The sequence below is a fragment of the Toxorhynchites rutilus genome, chromosome 3, assembly GCF_029784135.1.
Source record: "Toxorhynchites rutilus septentrionalis strain SRP chromosome 3, ASM2978413v1, whole genome shotgun sequence".
In the NCBI taxonomy this organism is placed as follows: Eukaryota; Metazoa; Arthropoda; class Insecta; order Diptera; family Culicidae; genus Toxorhynchites; species Toxorhynchites rutilus.
Window position 1 is genome coordinate 248621720 of NC_073746.1, and position 15549 is coordinate 248637268.

At 41.3% G+C, this 15549-nt stretch overlaps 1 protein-coding gene across 1 annotated transcript; it reads right to left on the reverse strand.

The window, feature by feature from the left end:
- Nucleotides 1-954: 954 nt before the first annotated feature.
- LOC129778777 (solute carrier family 35 member G1) lies at nucleotides 955-9823 on the reverse strand. The gene is made up of 3 exons (XM_055785879.1): nucleotides 9584-9823; nucleotides 8844-9187; nucleotides 955-8786 (listed from the first exon to the last, which is right to left on the reverse strand). The coding sequence occupies exons 2-3, from the start codon at nucleotides 9044-9046 to the stop codon at nucleotides 7949-7951; spliced, it is 1041 nt and encodes a 346-aa protein (XP_055641854.1). The 5' UTR covers nucleotides 9047-9187; nucleotides 9584-9823; the 3' UTR covers nucleotides 955-7948.
- Nucleotides 9824-15549: the final 5726 nt, after the last annotated feature.

Consider the following 15549-nt stretch of genomic DNA (forward strand, 5'->3'; position numbering starts at 1 on the left):
GTCTACTGGAGAAAACTGCGATCTCTTCGAAGGTATTGCCCATGACAGATTCCACCGTGAATAAGTATTTTTCTGATATCGAACTCTAGGGGAGAGGTATTGGAAAATCGAAAATAACCACATCCAATGTGTAGCGGTTCTAAGCTAACATGTGGCTGAGTGGAGAGTTTCCTTTCAAATTTAAAGAACAAATACTACCCATTTTGATCCACAATGATCAATCCGTATGTGACTGAACTGAAAGATTTTTTCACTATGCAGCTTCCATTGGGATTTCCAGTAAAACTAGGTAAATGCTGACTTATTTTTAAAATATTTGGCACTATGTTACGCAATTCGTTCTATTTTATAGAAATAACGCTGTTCCATGTGTTGAACGCGGTTATCATATTTGGCAACGTATTCGAATAAAAGACACCCGTGACCAGTGTGAGCCACATTAAAGAAAGCGAAGAGCGTACGGCATGCATTATCGAGGTTTACTGTTTCGATGTCCCGTTTGAGTACGTACGACGTGGTGTCGATTTCCGGCGTCAAATCATCTTCGAAGAAGATGAAAACGAAATGATGCAATTTGCGATCCAGCAAAATTTCACAAGTGTCCGAAAAAGCACACTTTTGAGTACTGTGATACCCAACTTGCTCGCTAAAAGCATACAGGAGAAGCTTTTCAATATTTTATAAAAATAAGAATAGAATAACAATATTAATAAAAATAAAAATATTTTAAATAAAAATTATATTGTACTAATGGAGGGCCAACAAATTAGCCATTACTAATGCCGAAATTGAGCCAACACTTACAAATCATAGTTTTGTTTGACATTTGTGACTACCATTTTTTTTTCGTAGAATGTACCAATGATTAGTAGGGTAGAAAATGACTAGAGAATTGGTAATATTTACCAAAAAATTGGTCATATATACTAAATTTACCTCTCAGTGTATTTTTTTTTTTTTTTATCTTCGCTTATTTTTCGTCGGCCTATTTCCGCCACTTTAGTGCCAATCACCGACATCAGGGAGGCGACTCCACCTGTTCCTACCTATCAGACTCAACAACTCATGAGCCGGGCCAACTTCTTTTACTTCCGCTCCGAAGGAAGACGTAACCAGAGATTTTTCGCCTCAGAAAATCCCAACGACGCCAGCTGGGATTGAACCCAGGCCGATCGGATTGTGAGGCTGTTACGCTAACCATACAACCACTGGCGCCGTCGAACTCTCAGTGTAGGAATGCGTTATTTCGCATTCATTATTTCGAACAGATGGGAATTTATTTTCCGAATTTCCCGACCTTCCTTTAGAGTTTTCCGGAAATTTTCCGATTTTTCTATCCACTTTACTGATCTATGGGCAGAGACAAATACAACAAAATAAAGACGGATCAAATCGGACCATTCCTTCTTTGGGTTTTGCGTTTAGCAACACATTTGGTTTTCCATTTTTATTATTTAAATCGTTTATTTTTACAGGCTCAGTTACATAGGTTTAAAGGAGCCGAACTCCTTACTGTATTGTTACTAGTATATATACATTTTTCCTTAATTCTAATGTTAATAATATAGGAAACCGATTACTCGCGGTCAACTCGAGTTTAGGAGGGTGACATATTTTCTTCAGGAAAAGGAGGGGATATGAGGATATGTTGACAATGATCACACTAACACTCTCAATCACACTCATCACACTCAACTCTTAAACCTATCTTATATCTAATATGTATTTACATTTCATCTTATTCTTAAGAAGGGATCCGATCTCTCACAAAGGATTTTTTCCATTTTTATTTATATAGATATTTCTTGGCCGATCCATGCGATGAAAATACTTCGGAGATGACAACTTATGTCTTTTCGCGAGCACAGGAGATTTTTGGCGGTTTCAGAGAGCTCAAACATCGAGTGCCATAGTACCGAAGTAGAAGCCACGGGTATGAAACGCAAGAGCTCTTCCTGCAACCCAAATTTTATGAACGGCTGGATTTCTGCACTACATAGTTCAGCATAGATTTCGAAGTGGGTGCCAATCGAATATTCTGGCAATGTTTCGGGGTTTGGATATTTTTCCTAATCAGATCTACCTATAATGTTCCATTATTGATTTCAAATTTATGTTCCAACCAAATGGCTAAAACTATTAGCGTAAGATAATATTAGCGTGCAGAATTTGAATTTGAATATCCATGCGCAGCAGGCGCTGACTTTCAACCTAGAAATAAAATTTTCATTAGTAACTGTGTTCTCAACCAAAGCAGTAGTTTGTTCTTCGGCTCTATCCGAGAGGTTATGGGCCCAGCGGAAAACTGAAGAAAGTTCGAGAATAGTGAAGAAAAAATGTCGACTGGAGGTAGTAACTCAGGAGGAAGCGGATGCGGCGAACCAGCACCGGTACCAGCAGCAGCTCAAGTTCAAAATTTGTCAACCCTACCGTCCATAGAACGCCTGACTGGTCGCGACAATTGGGCAACTTGGAAATTTGCGGTGGAAACATTTTTGGAGCTTGAGGACCTGTGGGATGCGGTGAAGCCGATAGCGAATGCTGATGGAACTTTCCCAGCCGTCGACCAACGGAAGGATAGGGAAACGCGTGCGAAAATCATCCTTCTACTTGATCCGATCAACTACGTTCACGTGAAGGACGCAAGAACGGCACGTGAGTGTTGGGCGAAACTGGAAGCAGCGTTTGAAGACACCGGTTTGACTCGACGAGTAGGACTCCTGCGAAAGCTCATCACCACAACGATGGCCGCATGCGATTCTGTGGACCAGTACGTCACCCAGATCATTTCCACCACCCACCAGCTTCGAGGAGTTGGATTTGATATCTCTGAGGAATGGATCGGAACGTTGCTGTTAGCAGGTCTACCGGACGAGTACAAACCCATGATAATGGCATTGGAAAGCTCTGGGACTGCGATTACAGGGGACAGCATCAAAACGAAATTGCTACAAGAAGTGCAAACACAAACCGACCGAACCGCATTTTTTGGGAAAAGGACACCTCAACTGAGGAAGAAGCAAGCGCAGCCAAAGGCAGGTCAGCAGAGCAGCCCAAGGGACCCAAATGCAAGCGGTGCAAGAAGTTTGGCCACATCGCCCGAGAATGTCCAGCGAATCAACGAGGATCAGCGTTTAGTGCCGTGTTATCGACTAACAACGGTGCGGATGACGAAGCTTGGTATTTTGATTCAGGAGCGTCGGATCATTTCAGTAACAACCGAAAACTTCTGGTGAACACGAGGGATGCACGCGTTGTAGTTATAGCAGCAGACAAAGTGACGATGAATATCGTTGCGATTGGCCTGGGCAAGCTAGATGCGAAGTGTACTCCCGAAAGACCACCGATAGAAGTCAACGGCGTGAAATTCATCCCCGAAATGTCCAACAACCTTCTTTCGGTAAGTCAAATCGTTCGCCGTGGACACGTGGTGCGATTTTCTCTAACCGGAGTCAAGGTGATCGACCCATCGGGCGTCGTCATGGCAACGGGTTGCCATGACATCGAGAAAGGGCTGTTTCGGTTCGAAGCGAAAAAGACTATAGCAACGTCACTGGCATGCACATCAAGCAATATCGACACGTGGCACAGGAGAATGGGTCACCTGAATGTAGGCAGCCTGAAGTAGCTGAAAGGTGATCTAGATTCTGGTATACAGTTCGATGAAACGACTTGTGGAAATTGTGTCGTCTGTGCGATGGGAAAACAGTCCCGTCTACCTTTTCCTAAGGAGGGACATCGTGCAGGTCAAGTGCTGGAGGTCGTCCATTCAAACATTTGTGGTCCGATGGAGGAGACATCGTTGGGCGGAAGTCGATACTACGTGTCCTTCACCGACGATAAGACGAGACGAATTTCCATCTATTTTCTGGAGACCAAGTCCGAAGCCGAGGTGCTGCGAGCGTTCATCCACTACCACAGTCTCGCAGAGCGGCAAACCGGATGCAAATTGAAAATTCTTCGGACAGACAATGGTAAGGAATACACCAATAAGTCTTTCCAGAACCGGCTGAGAGTATTGGGCATCCGGCACCAGACGTCAACGGAGTTTACCCCGGAGCAAAACGGTCTGGCCGAGCGAGTTAATCGCACCATCGTCGAGCGGGCTCGATGCATATTGTTTGAAGCTACCGAAGGCATTCTGGGCCGAAGCGGTGGCAGCTGCAACGTACTTGGTCAACCGTTCCCCGACCAAAGGGCACAAGCAAACACCGGAGGAGACTTGGAGTGGCCTTAAGCCGGATTTGTCACACATCCGTGTGATTGGTGCCAAGGTGATGGCACACATTCCCAAGCAAAAACGGCGCAAATGGGATGCCAAGTCCAAGGAATCGATTCTCGTGGGTTTCGATGAAGATACTAAGGCATACCGCTTGTATGATACCGCCACGAAGAAGGTTTTCAAGAGTCGGGATGTCGTTTTCATTAGTGAACAATCCCACGAACCATCCGATACCGTATCAGCTCCAGTGAGGAAGCCAACGCAGGTGCGTACATTCGTGTCCTTGGATTTCGAAGAAGCACAAGCAGATGTCGTCGATGTCACCCGAGTCACAGGTGTTGAGGCGCAGCGGAAGGGAGCGCGCATTACCAGGCAAGTACCTTGATTATTATATTCCGAGCAAAGGCCTACCGTCCTACCAATTTTCAGGCCAGCGCAACGTTCAGCCAACGGTTGGTTCGTCGTCTGGATCGGCATCGACTACCGCATCGGAGCAGCAACCTATGAAGAAGGGCAACTGTCTCGCTAGCCGCAAGTGACCCCCGTAGTTTCAAGGAGGCGTTACAATTCGCAGACGCCGAACTTTGGAAAGCTGCAATGATCGAAGAATATCAAGCGTTAGTGAGGAACAACACATGGGAGCTCGTCGATCTACCCCCGGTGAGCGTGCAATTGGTTGCAAGTGGCTGTTTAAAACCAAGGAGGACGAAAAGGGCAACATCGTGCGGCACGAGGCCAGGATCGTGGCGCAAGGCTTCACCCAGAAGTTTGGTGTCGGTTACGACGAAGTTTTCGCACCTGTGGCGAAGCAAGTCACGTTTCGCACGTTGCTAACCGTCGCTGCCCGGAAGAATCTGACTGTGAAGCACGTGGATGTCAAGACGGCGTATCTTAACGGAGAGCTGGATGAAGTCATCTATATGCGCCAACCCGATGGTTTCCATACCGGATATGAGGGTACCGTATGCCGCTTGAGGAGGAGCCTATACGGACTCAAACAGTCAGCGCGAGTATGGAACAAGAAGGTGGATTCTTTCTTCAAGGCCATAGGGTTTATCCAGTCGAAGGTAGATCCATGCCTATACATCCGGAAGAAAGGAGGAGCATTCACGTACATCCTAATCTACGTGGATGATATGGTCATCGTCGCGCAGTCAGAGGATGAGTTCCGCTCCATCTTGGGATACCTAGAGCAACAGTTCGCCGTTACCAACCTGGGAGGTCTTCATCATTTCTTGGGTATGGAGGTAGAACGTGGACAGAATGGCTTCAAATTGAACCAACAGGCTTACATCAACAAGCTAGTCAAGAGGTTCAGCTTGAAAAATGCCAAATCGTCGAAGGTTTCCATCGACCCAGGCTATTTGCAGCTGAAGGAGGAGGAGCATGACCAGCTACCGAATAACCACCAATTCATTAGCTTTATTGGAGGATTGCTTTACGTGGCACTGCACACTCGTCCGGATATTGCAGTAAGCACGACGATCCAGGCGCAGAAATCCAGAAAACCAACAATACTGGAATGAAGCTAAGCGAGTGCTGCGATATCTAGCAACAAGCAGTCACCTCAAGCTGGCACTGGGATGCAACAGCGATGGCTTGTCGCTATACGCTGACGCGGATTGGGCAGGAGACCAGCGGGACCGGAAGTCTAAATCTGGGAATTTGATCATGTCCGGAGGAGGCCTGATCCAGTGGGGTTTCAGAAAGTGTGTGGCCCTCAGCACAACTGAAGCCGAATTGGTTGCACTTGCAGAGGGATGCCAAGAGCTTATCTGGACGAAGCGATTGATGGATGAAATCGGCGAGTCTTCAACCCAGCCAATTTCAGTATACGAAGGCAACCAGAGCTGCATCAAGGTAATCGAATGCGAGCGTTTGGAGCGAAGGACGAAACACATTGAAACGAAATTCTTTTTCGTTCGCGATCTCCATCAGCAACAGCTAATCAACCTGCAGTACTGCCTTTCGGAATCGATGTTAGCTGACATGTTGACGAAGCCACTGCAACGAGTCCGTTTGGAGGATTTACGAAGCCAAATGGGAGTAATTCAAGATTAGCACGAGGAGGAGTATTAGCGTAAGATAATATTAGCGTGCAGAATTTGAATTTGAATATCCATGCAGCAGGCGCTGACTTCAAACCTAGAAATAAAATTTTCATTAGTAACTGTGTTCTCAACCAAAGATCCAACCGCTACTATTTATATACTCACAAAATTTTGGTCTTCAATAAAAAAGATTTTACTCAAAAACATAATATAATAAGAAAAAAGAAAAAAAAATAATACACTGGAAATAATTGCTTTAACATAACTTACGTAGTTCAACTAATAGCGCTGTCAATTTTTTTTTTGAAAACTCATGGGTTACTTGGATTGACGATACGATACCCAAGTGATCCCATCACCAGGTGTTAATTAGTGGAATTTGTCCATTTTTTTAGTGCAAGCGATATCCACAAGCGGAACTCGCTAGTTTGTCATTTTTGGAACCTTTCTCATTATTTTCTAGTGAAACAAAACTCTCCATCAACATTGCATGTTCGACAGGTGTGATTTTGATATTATTACAATATTATTACAATTTACATCATATCACGCCTAAGCATCAATAGATACCAAATTATCATTTTAGTTAAATAATAATACTTATCAGCGATGACTTTTAACAAAATGATTTGTTTGTTTCAAATAAGCGTATTTTTTCACTCCAGGTGCTAGGAGACGATGAAACCCAAGAGATCAATTGGTAATCACATCTTCGGCAACGAGAAATTGGACTGAACTGATAGGCAATTATCATGTTTTGCTTCTGATACTTTTGGTTACAAACTTAACGGTTTTTTTATGAGAGAATAAAAACAAATCTTTTGGTCGGTCGGCAAATGTTACAATTATTAATTCCTTGGACATTACATCGCGTCTTCGTTCATGGATGCTATCACACGCTCCAGTGACATTCCTCTTTGTATTACTTCTTATATCATATTTTTAGGGTGGCACAAGTCGAGTATTCATGTGAAATTCTATCTAAACGGTTAGCGAGTTTACATAAAATACAGGGTGCTTTTTAGTACGAAGAATGGACAAATTCGTTTGCTAAAGGAATATATTACGAGGAAATGCCCAGACGAATGTTTTGTTGTTGTGGTTTGGTCGCATGATTTTATGGAACAATCCAGAATAGACTGTTTCTATTGATTCTATTGAATGGTTTCATTTCCCTTCAATAGGTTGGATGATGTTCAATAATATGATAAATGCTCGGCCAACAGCAAAGGTTGAAGGTAATCAGTGAAAATATGTGTGAATTGCCAGTCACATACGGAACAACTTGCGATCGAATGGTTGGTATGATGTATTGATGGATTATTAACAGATGCATTAACAGAAATACCAGATGTTACCAGGTACCACCATGTGCTTTGGTTAACTGTATAAGATGATTAATAAAATAATCTCCATTACTCTGTCTCTATTGTGCTCTTCACTAACTTGAGCAAGCACAATTCCAGATGTTTCCTTAGCCCAGAAACTGCAAACATTCGGGCTATATTTCTAATATTATGAATAAAAAGATCTTATTGAAAACTAATCATATCGTCGCCTCATGAGTAATAGCAATTAGTTTGATTTTATTGTGTACATACAAATTCAGTGTATTTCTTCCGTGTTCATTGAACACTATAGGCTAGTATGGGGTATAAATAGTACTCTTTTTGACTTAATCTAAAAACAAAAATTTTAAGCGTTTTCTCAAGTCCGAGTCTCTTGGCAGCGCAAGAGCCCATTTCCGCATTCCCGATAAAGCAACTGAGCTCACCACCAATAGTGCCCCCAACACCGAGTACACATTGGGAGTCTCTTTGAAAAACATTATTTGCCAGATGAAGGCAAATACAATGTCTGCCGATCGCGCAATGGCAACAGGTCCAGCTTGTTCGTACTGTAATGCCAGGGTAAGTAGTATTTGTCCCCCGAAGCTAAACAAAGCCAGAGCTATCACCAAGATTCGATCAGATCCACACAGGGGCCAGCAAAGGGCACCCAGATAATAGCAAACAATCAGTGTATAAACCAGTGCAAAGGCACCAAAGTTTGTCATTATCACGGAAAAATGCAGCCCTTTGAGCGCTCGCAACAGGACATACGCGTTAGCCCCGAATAGCGTAGACGAAAGTGCCGCTACAGGACCCCATACATCGTAATTTGATTCGATGACTTGCTCTTCATCTAGATTATGCACACTATCTTCAAACAGAAATGGTGGTCTCGTAATTAACACTACTCCTATGAGCGTAAGTATTATCGTTATCACATTAAACATACCACAAGTTTCTCGTAGAAATAATCGTGCGAAAATAGCTACGAACACTGGTGTAGAAAATATTATTACCGAAGCGTCCGCCAGGGGCATATGGCGGAACGCATAGAAACTGAGCATTAATCCCGTCGTTCCAACGAAGCATCGCAACACCAAAATAATACGCTTACCTCTAGGGAAAAAACTTTCCTCTTTGTAGATAGCTATCGGGATCGAAGGAAGAAGGACTCCAATGAATCTGCAAACAGAAGCATTAGGTACAAATTTATATGAATTTCACGAAACAAAACTATACCTGAAGGTGGCCAGTTCGATTGGATTCACATCCACCAGGCCTTTGACGATCACCGAGCAGAGCGAAAAAAAAAGAGAAGATACGGTGGCAAGAATGATGCCTAGATACGGACACGAACATTGAAGCCATGACAGTGACCGATGCCGTGCGCCTCCCTGCAGCACACCACCTACTAGTTGTTGCAGTTCCAGATGTTCCGGCATATCGGCGCTATTTTTAAAGTATGTCGCCGTTCTCACGGTGCTGAAAAGTGAATCTTTTCTGCTGACAGCTTATGGCGAGAGTTAGGTGATAATGTTAAATCACACTCCACAGCCGCAAGCTAAGACATCGTCATATTTCGACTGGAAAAAAAGATAGAAGATTGAAAAATAATATCATTAGTCTAATTGGAATAATTGATTTGGGCTACATTGGTCGAACAGTACTGACGGTAGGCACGCGTGAAGCGAGATGTAATTCAGTGTGGTCTTTCTAAATTACAAATCTAGAATTTTAAAATAACAAAAAAAAATGGGTTTTATCAAAAACGTAAATGAACGATATTCATTTGCTAGTCTAGTGATAAAAGAGCATTTTGTTCAATTACTCATATGAAATGTGAAAAAAAGAAGAAAAAATGTTCAGTGAAGATGTACCACTCATATTTTTCAAATCCCTATTAGCAACATATTTAACTTATATCTGATTGATTTTGAATCTCGTCCTAGACAACAATCATCACTCCCAGGACTGCTTACCCTCCTTTGAGTCGCATCCTTACACTTGGCAGGGGGTTGTATATCCTGCTTTATAAGATTTTATTCCACTATCTGTTCAATATGCTGTGTTATATGACTTCCGATCGCTACTTTTCAATAATTTACAAACACATTCAGGACAGTTTAGGCTGATTTCCGGCCATCACCATCCAGACGCAGATGATTTTCCCAACTCGCACAACAATTTTCCTCGTTTGACAGTCGCGACAGCACAAACTCATGACGTCTCACATAAATCCAGGCGGACTGCACTATACTGCATTTCGTTAGATTTCTTTTTTTCGTGGGTATTTTATTCGTTATTCAAACTTTATATGAAAAAAAAATATTATTATGCTATACTATTGCGCAATTCAAAATCATCGAAAAATACATCATAAAAGATTTTTGAAATATAAGACATATTTTGTGGAAGGTGTTGCTCGAGCTCGAATCTATCATTTAAATATCGTTCGTGAGAGCAAAAGCTATGAAATTGTAAAAAATATTTTCCGTATTTTCGCTTTTAACCTAGGTAGTGTGCAGGGTATCTTTATGACAAGGTAACCTGGACTCAAAGTGTATAGAACACGATTCACTTATACACTCTCATCTATGACATCTTAGCTTTGATGAAAAGCAGCGATCGCAAAGCAATTCATAACAAGTGTTTTTTGTTGTTGCAAATATTAGGCTGTCAAAAAAGTCCTGCGGTATTTTTTTGAATTTTCATTTGTTCATAAAATTAGTTGCATTCATCTGTTTTAAGTCAAATATGCGCCGTTTTGTTCGATGACTTGTTCCCAACGAGATGCCAACTTCATAATACCCCTGTTATAGAAGCTCGTTTCCTTATTGGCAAAAAACTCGGATAGCCAATTTTCACAGGCCTCTTTTGTGGCTAACTTCTGACTACCTAGCTCGTTCGCCATGGACAAAAACAGGTGGTAGTCACTTGGTGCAAGGTCCGGACTATACGGCGGATGCAAAAAAAAACCTCCCATCCGAGCTCCCGCAGCTTCTGGCGCGTCACCAAAGAAATATGTGGCCTGGCGTTGTCCTGATGGAAGACAATGCGGCCTCTGTTTATCAAAGATAGCCTCTTCTTCATGAGTGGTACCTTCAAGCGGTCCAGTTGTTGGCAGTACAGGTCCGAATTGAGCGTTTGGCCATAGGGAAGCAGCTCATAATAGATTATTCCTAGACAATCCCACCAAACACACAGCAGAACCTTCCTGACCGTTAATGAGGGCTTGGCCACCGTCTGAACCGCTTCAGCGGGCTTCGACCACGACCGTTTGCGCTTCACGTTGTCGTAAGTGACCCACTTTTCATCACCAGTCACCATCCGCTTCAGAAACGGGTCGATTTTGTTGCGATTCAGCAGCGATTCACATGCGTCGATACGGTCAAAGATGTTTTTTTGCGTCAACGTTTGTGGCACCCATACATCGAGCTTCTTTGTGAATCCAAGCTTCTTCAAATGGTTAATAACGGTTTGATGACTTATCCCCAGCTCTTGGCCAATGCTACGGCTGCTACCATGTCGGTCTTTTCAGCGGCTAATTCAGCGATTTTGTCGCAATTTTCGACGACAGGCCTTCCGGAGCGTGGCGCATCTTCGACGACCTCTACACCAGAACGAAAACGTTGAAACCATCGTTGTTCGGTGGAAATGGAAACTGTATCGGGTCCATAAACTGCACAAATTTATTGGCAGCTTGAGATGCATTTTTGCCTTTGTCATAGTAGTACTGTAAAATATGTCGAATTTTCTCTTTATTTTGCTCCATATTTGCGACACTATAACTCACGAACGACTTAACCAAACAAAACACTGTCAAGGACTATATTATAGCGCGCAAAAATACCTTTCCAACAAGCTATAGTATGGCTCGATACAATGAATACAACTAGAACTACGCGCTTACAACGACACCTCGCGGAAATATCGCAGGACTTTTTTGACAGCCTAATATTACGTGTTTTGCTATTATTTTTTTAAAATACGTCAATGATACGCGAGATAGAGAAGTTATAGCGAATTCGTTTTTGTTCAGTCTCAACATCAGTACCGCACTAACTGCTGTCAAAACGTTTTTTTATTCACTTTTCTAGATGCGAATGAACTTCAAAGTTTAAAGCCTCTTAAAAACAAAGAAAGAAAGAATGAATTCACTCAGTTTCAACCTAGTGTCGCACTAGGTTCGCCCCGAAAGCTGTTAGTTTCGCATTGAGATGTTTCACGGCTTGGCACTCGGGTTCACCAATACAACTATACTGAACTGTCAAGTTCCGAGTATTGTTTTGGAGAAAATAAATATAAAGACTATGAAAATGGAAAACCTGCTGCTTTTGCTTTTGTATTATTAGAATTGTAATCCAATTCGGATTCTGATTTTGAAGAGTTTATTCGCGTAGACGGCATTAAGCTTCGTGTGCTTTCATTGGGAGGCGAAAATAATGATGGATATTCAGGTGGAATAAACATGCTTTTAAAATCAAAATTATGAATGAAAATTTACTTTAACGTATGGAATATTTATTTTATGTGATGAAATAAGAGGTTTTTTTTATCGATATCGTAGAAACATATTGAACGAAAACTGTGTCTAATGATGATTTCACACACAACACGCGGAACGCGACAGGACACAACACTTATGGTTCTTACAAAATAAGACAATAATTAACCTCCCAAGCACTAATACTGATATAAACAAATCAGACTATATAACGCACCAACAAACCAACAAACCACCGCATTCGTGAAACTGAAAACGTTTTTTTATTACAGAGTCAGTGTGGCACTAACTCAGTTTTAAAAACGAATTCGCTACTAGTGTCGCACTAGGTTCGCCCCGAAAGCTGTTAGTTTCGCACTGAGATGTTTCACGGGTTGGCACTCGGGTTCACCAATACAACTATACTGAACTGTCATGTTCCGAGTATTGTTTTGGAAAATCCAAAAATAAAGACTATGAAAATGGAAAATTTACTGCTTTTGCTTTTGTATTATTAGAATCGTAATCCAATTCGGATTCTGATTTTTAAGAGTATATTCGCGTAGACGGCATTAAGCTTCGTGTGCTTTCATTAAGAGGCGAAACATATTGATCGAAAACTGTGTCTAATGATGATATCACACACAACACGCGGAACGCGACAGGACACAACACTTATGGTTCTTACAAAATTAAAAAATGTTTTTAGCTGTTCTTACTGTTAGAAAAGCCAACGATCCTCATGACTCGGGAATTCAAAAGCGGACGGCACGCCGAAAAGTCTTGATTGACATGAAGCAAGAGTTGAATCCAGTAAATCATCCGTAATATCCGCGGAATCGGTCCAGCTTTCTAATGGAACGAAACAAGACTATCCCGAGAGGGATATTCCATCAAAGGAAATCGGAAACAGCATCATCAACACCTCTAATGAAAAACCTAGCGATTCAGCCGGTTCTGATGGTTTAATTCAAGCATTGCGACAGGAGGTATCGAAGAGCTACAGAGAGCTTCAGGAAGCTAAAATCCGAATTACCGAACCACAATTTCACCTAGGTATTGGGCTTACGCGAACATTTTCACTGCTCTTCGGGCAGCCTTTCACTGAGCAACGCATTTTTAATGTCCATTTTCTCTGATATAATATTTTTCCAAACGAAATAAAAACAAACGAAGTCACGTAAATGTTTACTCCTGCGATTTGAAAATATTCGATAAAAAGTAGAACGAGTAGTTGCCAGATGATTTTTGAAAAAAGTCTGTAAAAATATGTGAAAGTCTGTTAAAAATGTGGAAATGTCTGTAAAAGTGTGCGGATCTGTAGAAATTTCTTTTAACGTTAATATTCACAGATTCATTAATACTTTGTACATCGCGATGCACGTAAGATTGTCTTTTGTATATTTTGCATATGTATATTTTGTATATACATTCCATGTCGAACCGATATTCCATGTCGAACCGATATAGTGGTTCTCAGATTTTGATAAAAAGTGGTAGTTTTGTTCTTTATCGCAAAACGTTAGACTCGTTTTTTTTTGCCCAAAACTAACTTTTTTCAAAAATTCATAACTATAGAACCACTGAACCGATTTAGATTATCGACATATCTAATTAAAGCCAATGAGCTAGTTTTTTATTGAAAAATATTGAACTTGCAAGGAAAAATTGGATTTTATTTTCGTAATTACCGATTGTAATTATTTTTTATTGTTATCATGGCTTTGGACTAGAGAGGACTATATTTTTTTATATTTTTTTTAATGGTGAGGATATTGTACATAATATATCTCGATTTCAGAGATGCTATTTTTATGTTTTTATGTTGCCACTCAGAATGCATTCAAGGCGTGTTATTTGGCATAGAAATCTCAACTAAGTACTAATGAAAATGACGCAAGTAATAGTACGTTGAGACGGCGGAGTTCCTCTAGGAACGTTAGTGCCATATAAGAAGAAGAAGAAGAAGATATGATTCTTCCAAAGTAAACTGGTAGTCCAAAAATTTTCGGTCATATGGGAATTCTAATTTGATACGGGAAGAGACGTATACAACAATATAAATAAGGCTAAAATCGGACCATACCTTCTTCGGGTTTTCCGCTTACGAACAGATTTGGCCTTCCATTTTTATTTATATAGATAGATATAGGCTAACAGTGCGAGGTTGATGGGATGCTCAAGGACAGGGATGAAACGGTTTCCGTTATCACTTATGGTTATCGCATGGATGTAGTCTATATTAATATTACTCAAAGAAGTTCAGTTAAGGAAGTTCAAAGAAGCTAGTTGAGAATCAACTCATTGTCGTTTGCTCAAAAGATACCCCTCTAGGAGTAATTTTTAAGGAAATTAGCGACGTACTTGTTGCTGTCTGTACGTTTGCTAAAAAAATGATTAGCTTTGCACCGGCAGCGCTAATTCGTTGACGTGTACAAGTTATTGATACCAAACAAAACACCAACAGAATGCAAAAGGTAGTGAAGTGCTGTGAAGTGCCACTGAGCGATACTATGCTCACGACATCACTGCGGTGTGACCTATTTTGCGCACGTAACCACCGCGGTGACACCAGCAGTTATGACTCAAAAAATAGGTCTAACGTGTATTGATATAAACTAAATATAAAAACGGTTTTATGTATTAATACTATGGAAAAATGTCATAATATTTTCGATGTGATGAACAAAGCCTCTCATTTTTCAAAAACCTGTGAAATATTGTAATATTCAAAATGTCAAAAAAATAAAAAGTATTTTACATATATATCTATAAATTTACGAACATATCTGTAAATCTGGAATCTCTGGTGGTCTGAGAATTTATTGCAAGAAATCGCTTGAAAAAATGCATGAATTTGCTTGAAAATGACGTGGATTGAGTCCTCACCACTTAGGTTAAAACAATTGTTCTCGATGCGAAGTTTGACCACCATTTCTGGGGAGAAGCGTTTGCTACAGTGGCATACATGCAAAACAGACAGCCGTCGAAGTCGACGGATGCAATGCCATTCGAGTAACGGCATGCTAGAGAAGCCATATTGGAGCATTTGCGGGCAGTGGTGTGTGGAATCACATACCAGCGGTAAAACTCCCCCAAGATATATGACTTGACTTCAAACTTGGCAGTTCATTCGTCTCCAAGATAGATTTTTAATTTTTCTTAAATTGTTTTTTTTGAAGGCGGTGACGAGAAACCGACAAAAATTATTTACCAGAAAATCGCCATTTTTACTAATTAATTCTCTCAGTGTACACAAGCCTAAACATTTTCCCCCGTTCGAACCAAGACGGGTCTATGGTACTAGGTGAGGCCGTTTTGTCACTAAGTTGGTTAGGGGAGCGGTATATGAAAACAGTACGGCAGAAAGCAGAAGGGGAATTATTTCCTTGAAGCGTGAAAGAGACAGACTGATCAGGAGCGATCTTCGGCACTAGCGTATTGTATTTGGTTTACAAACAA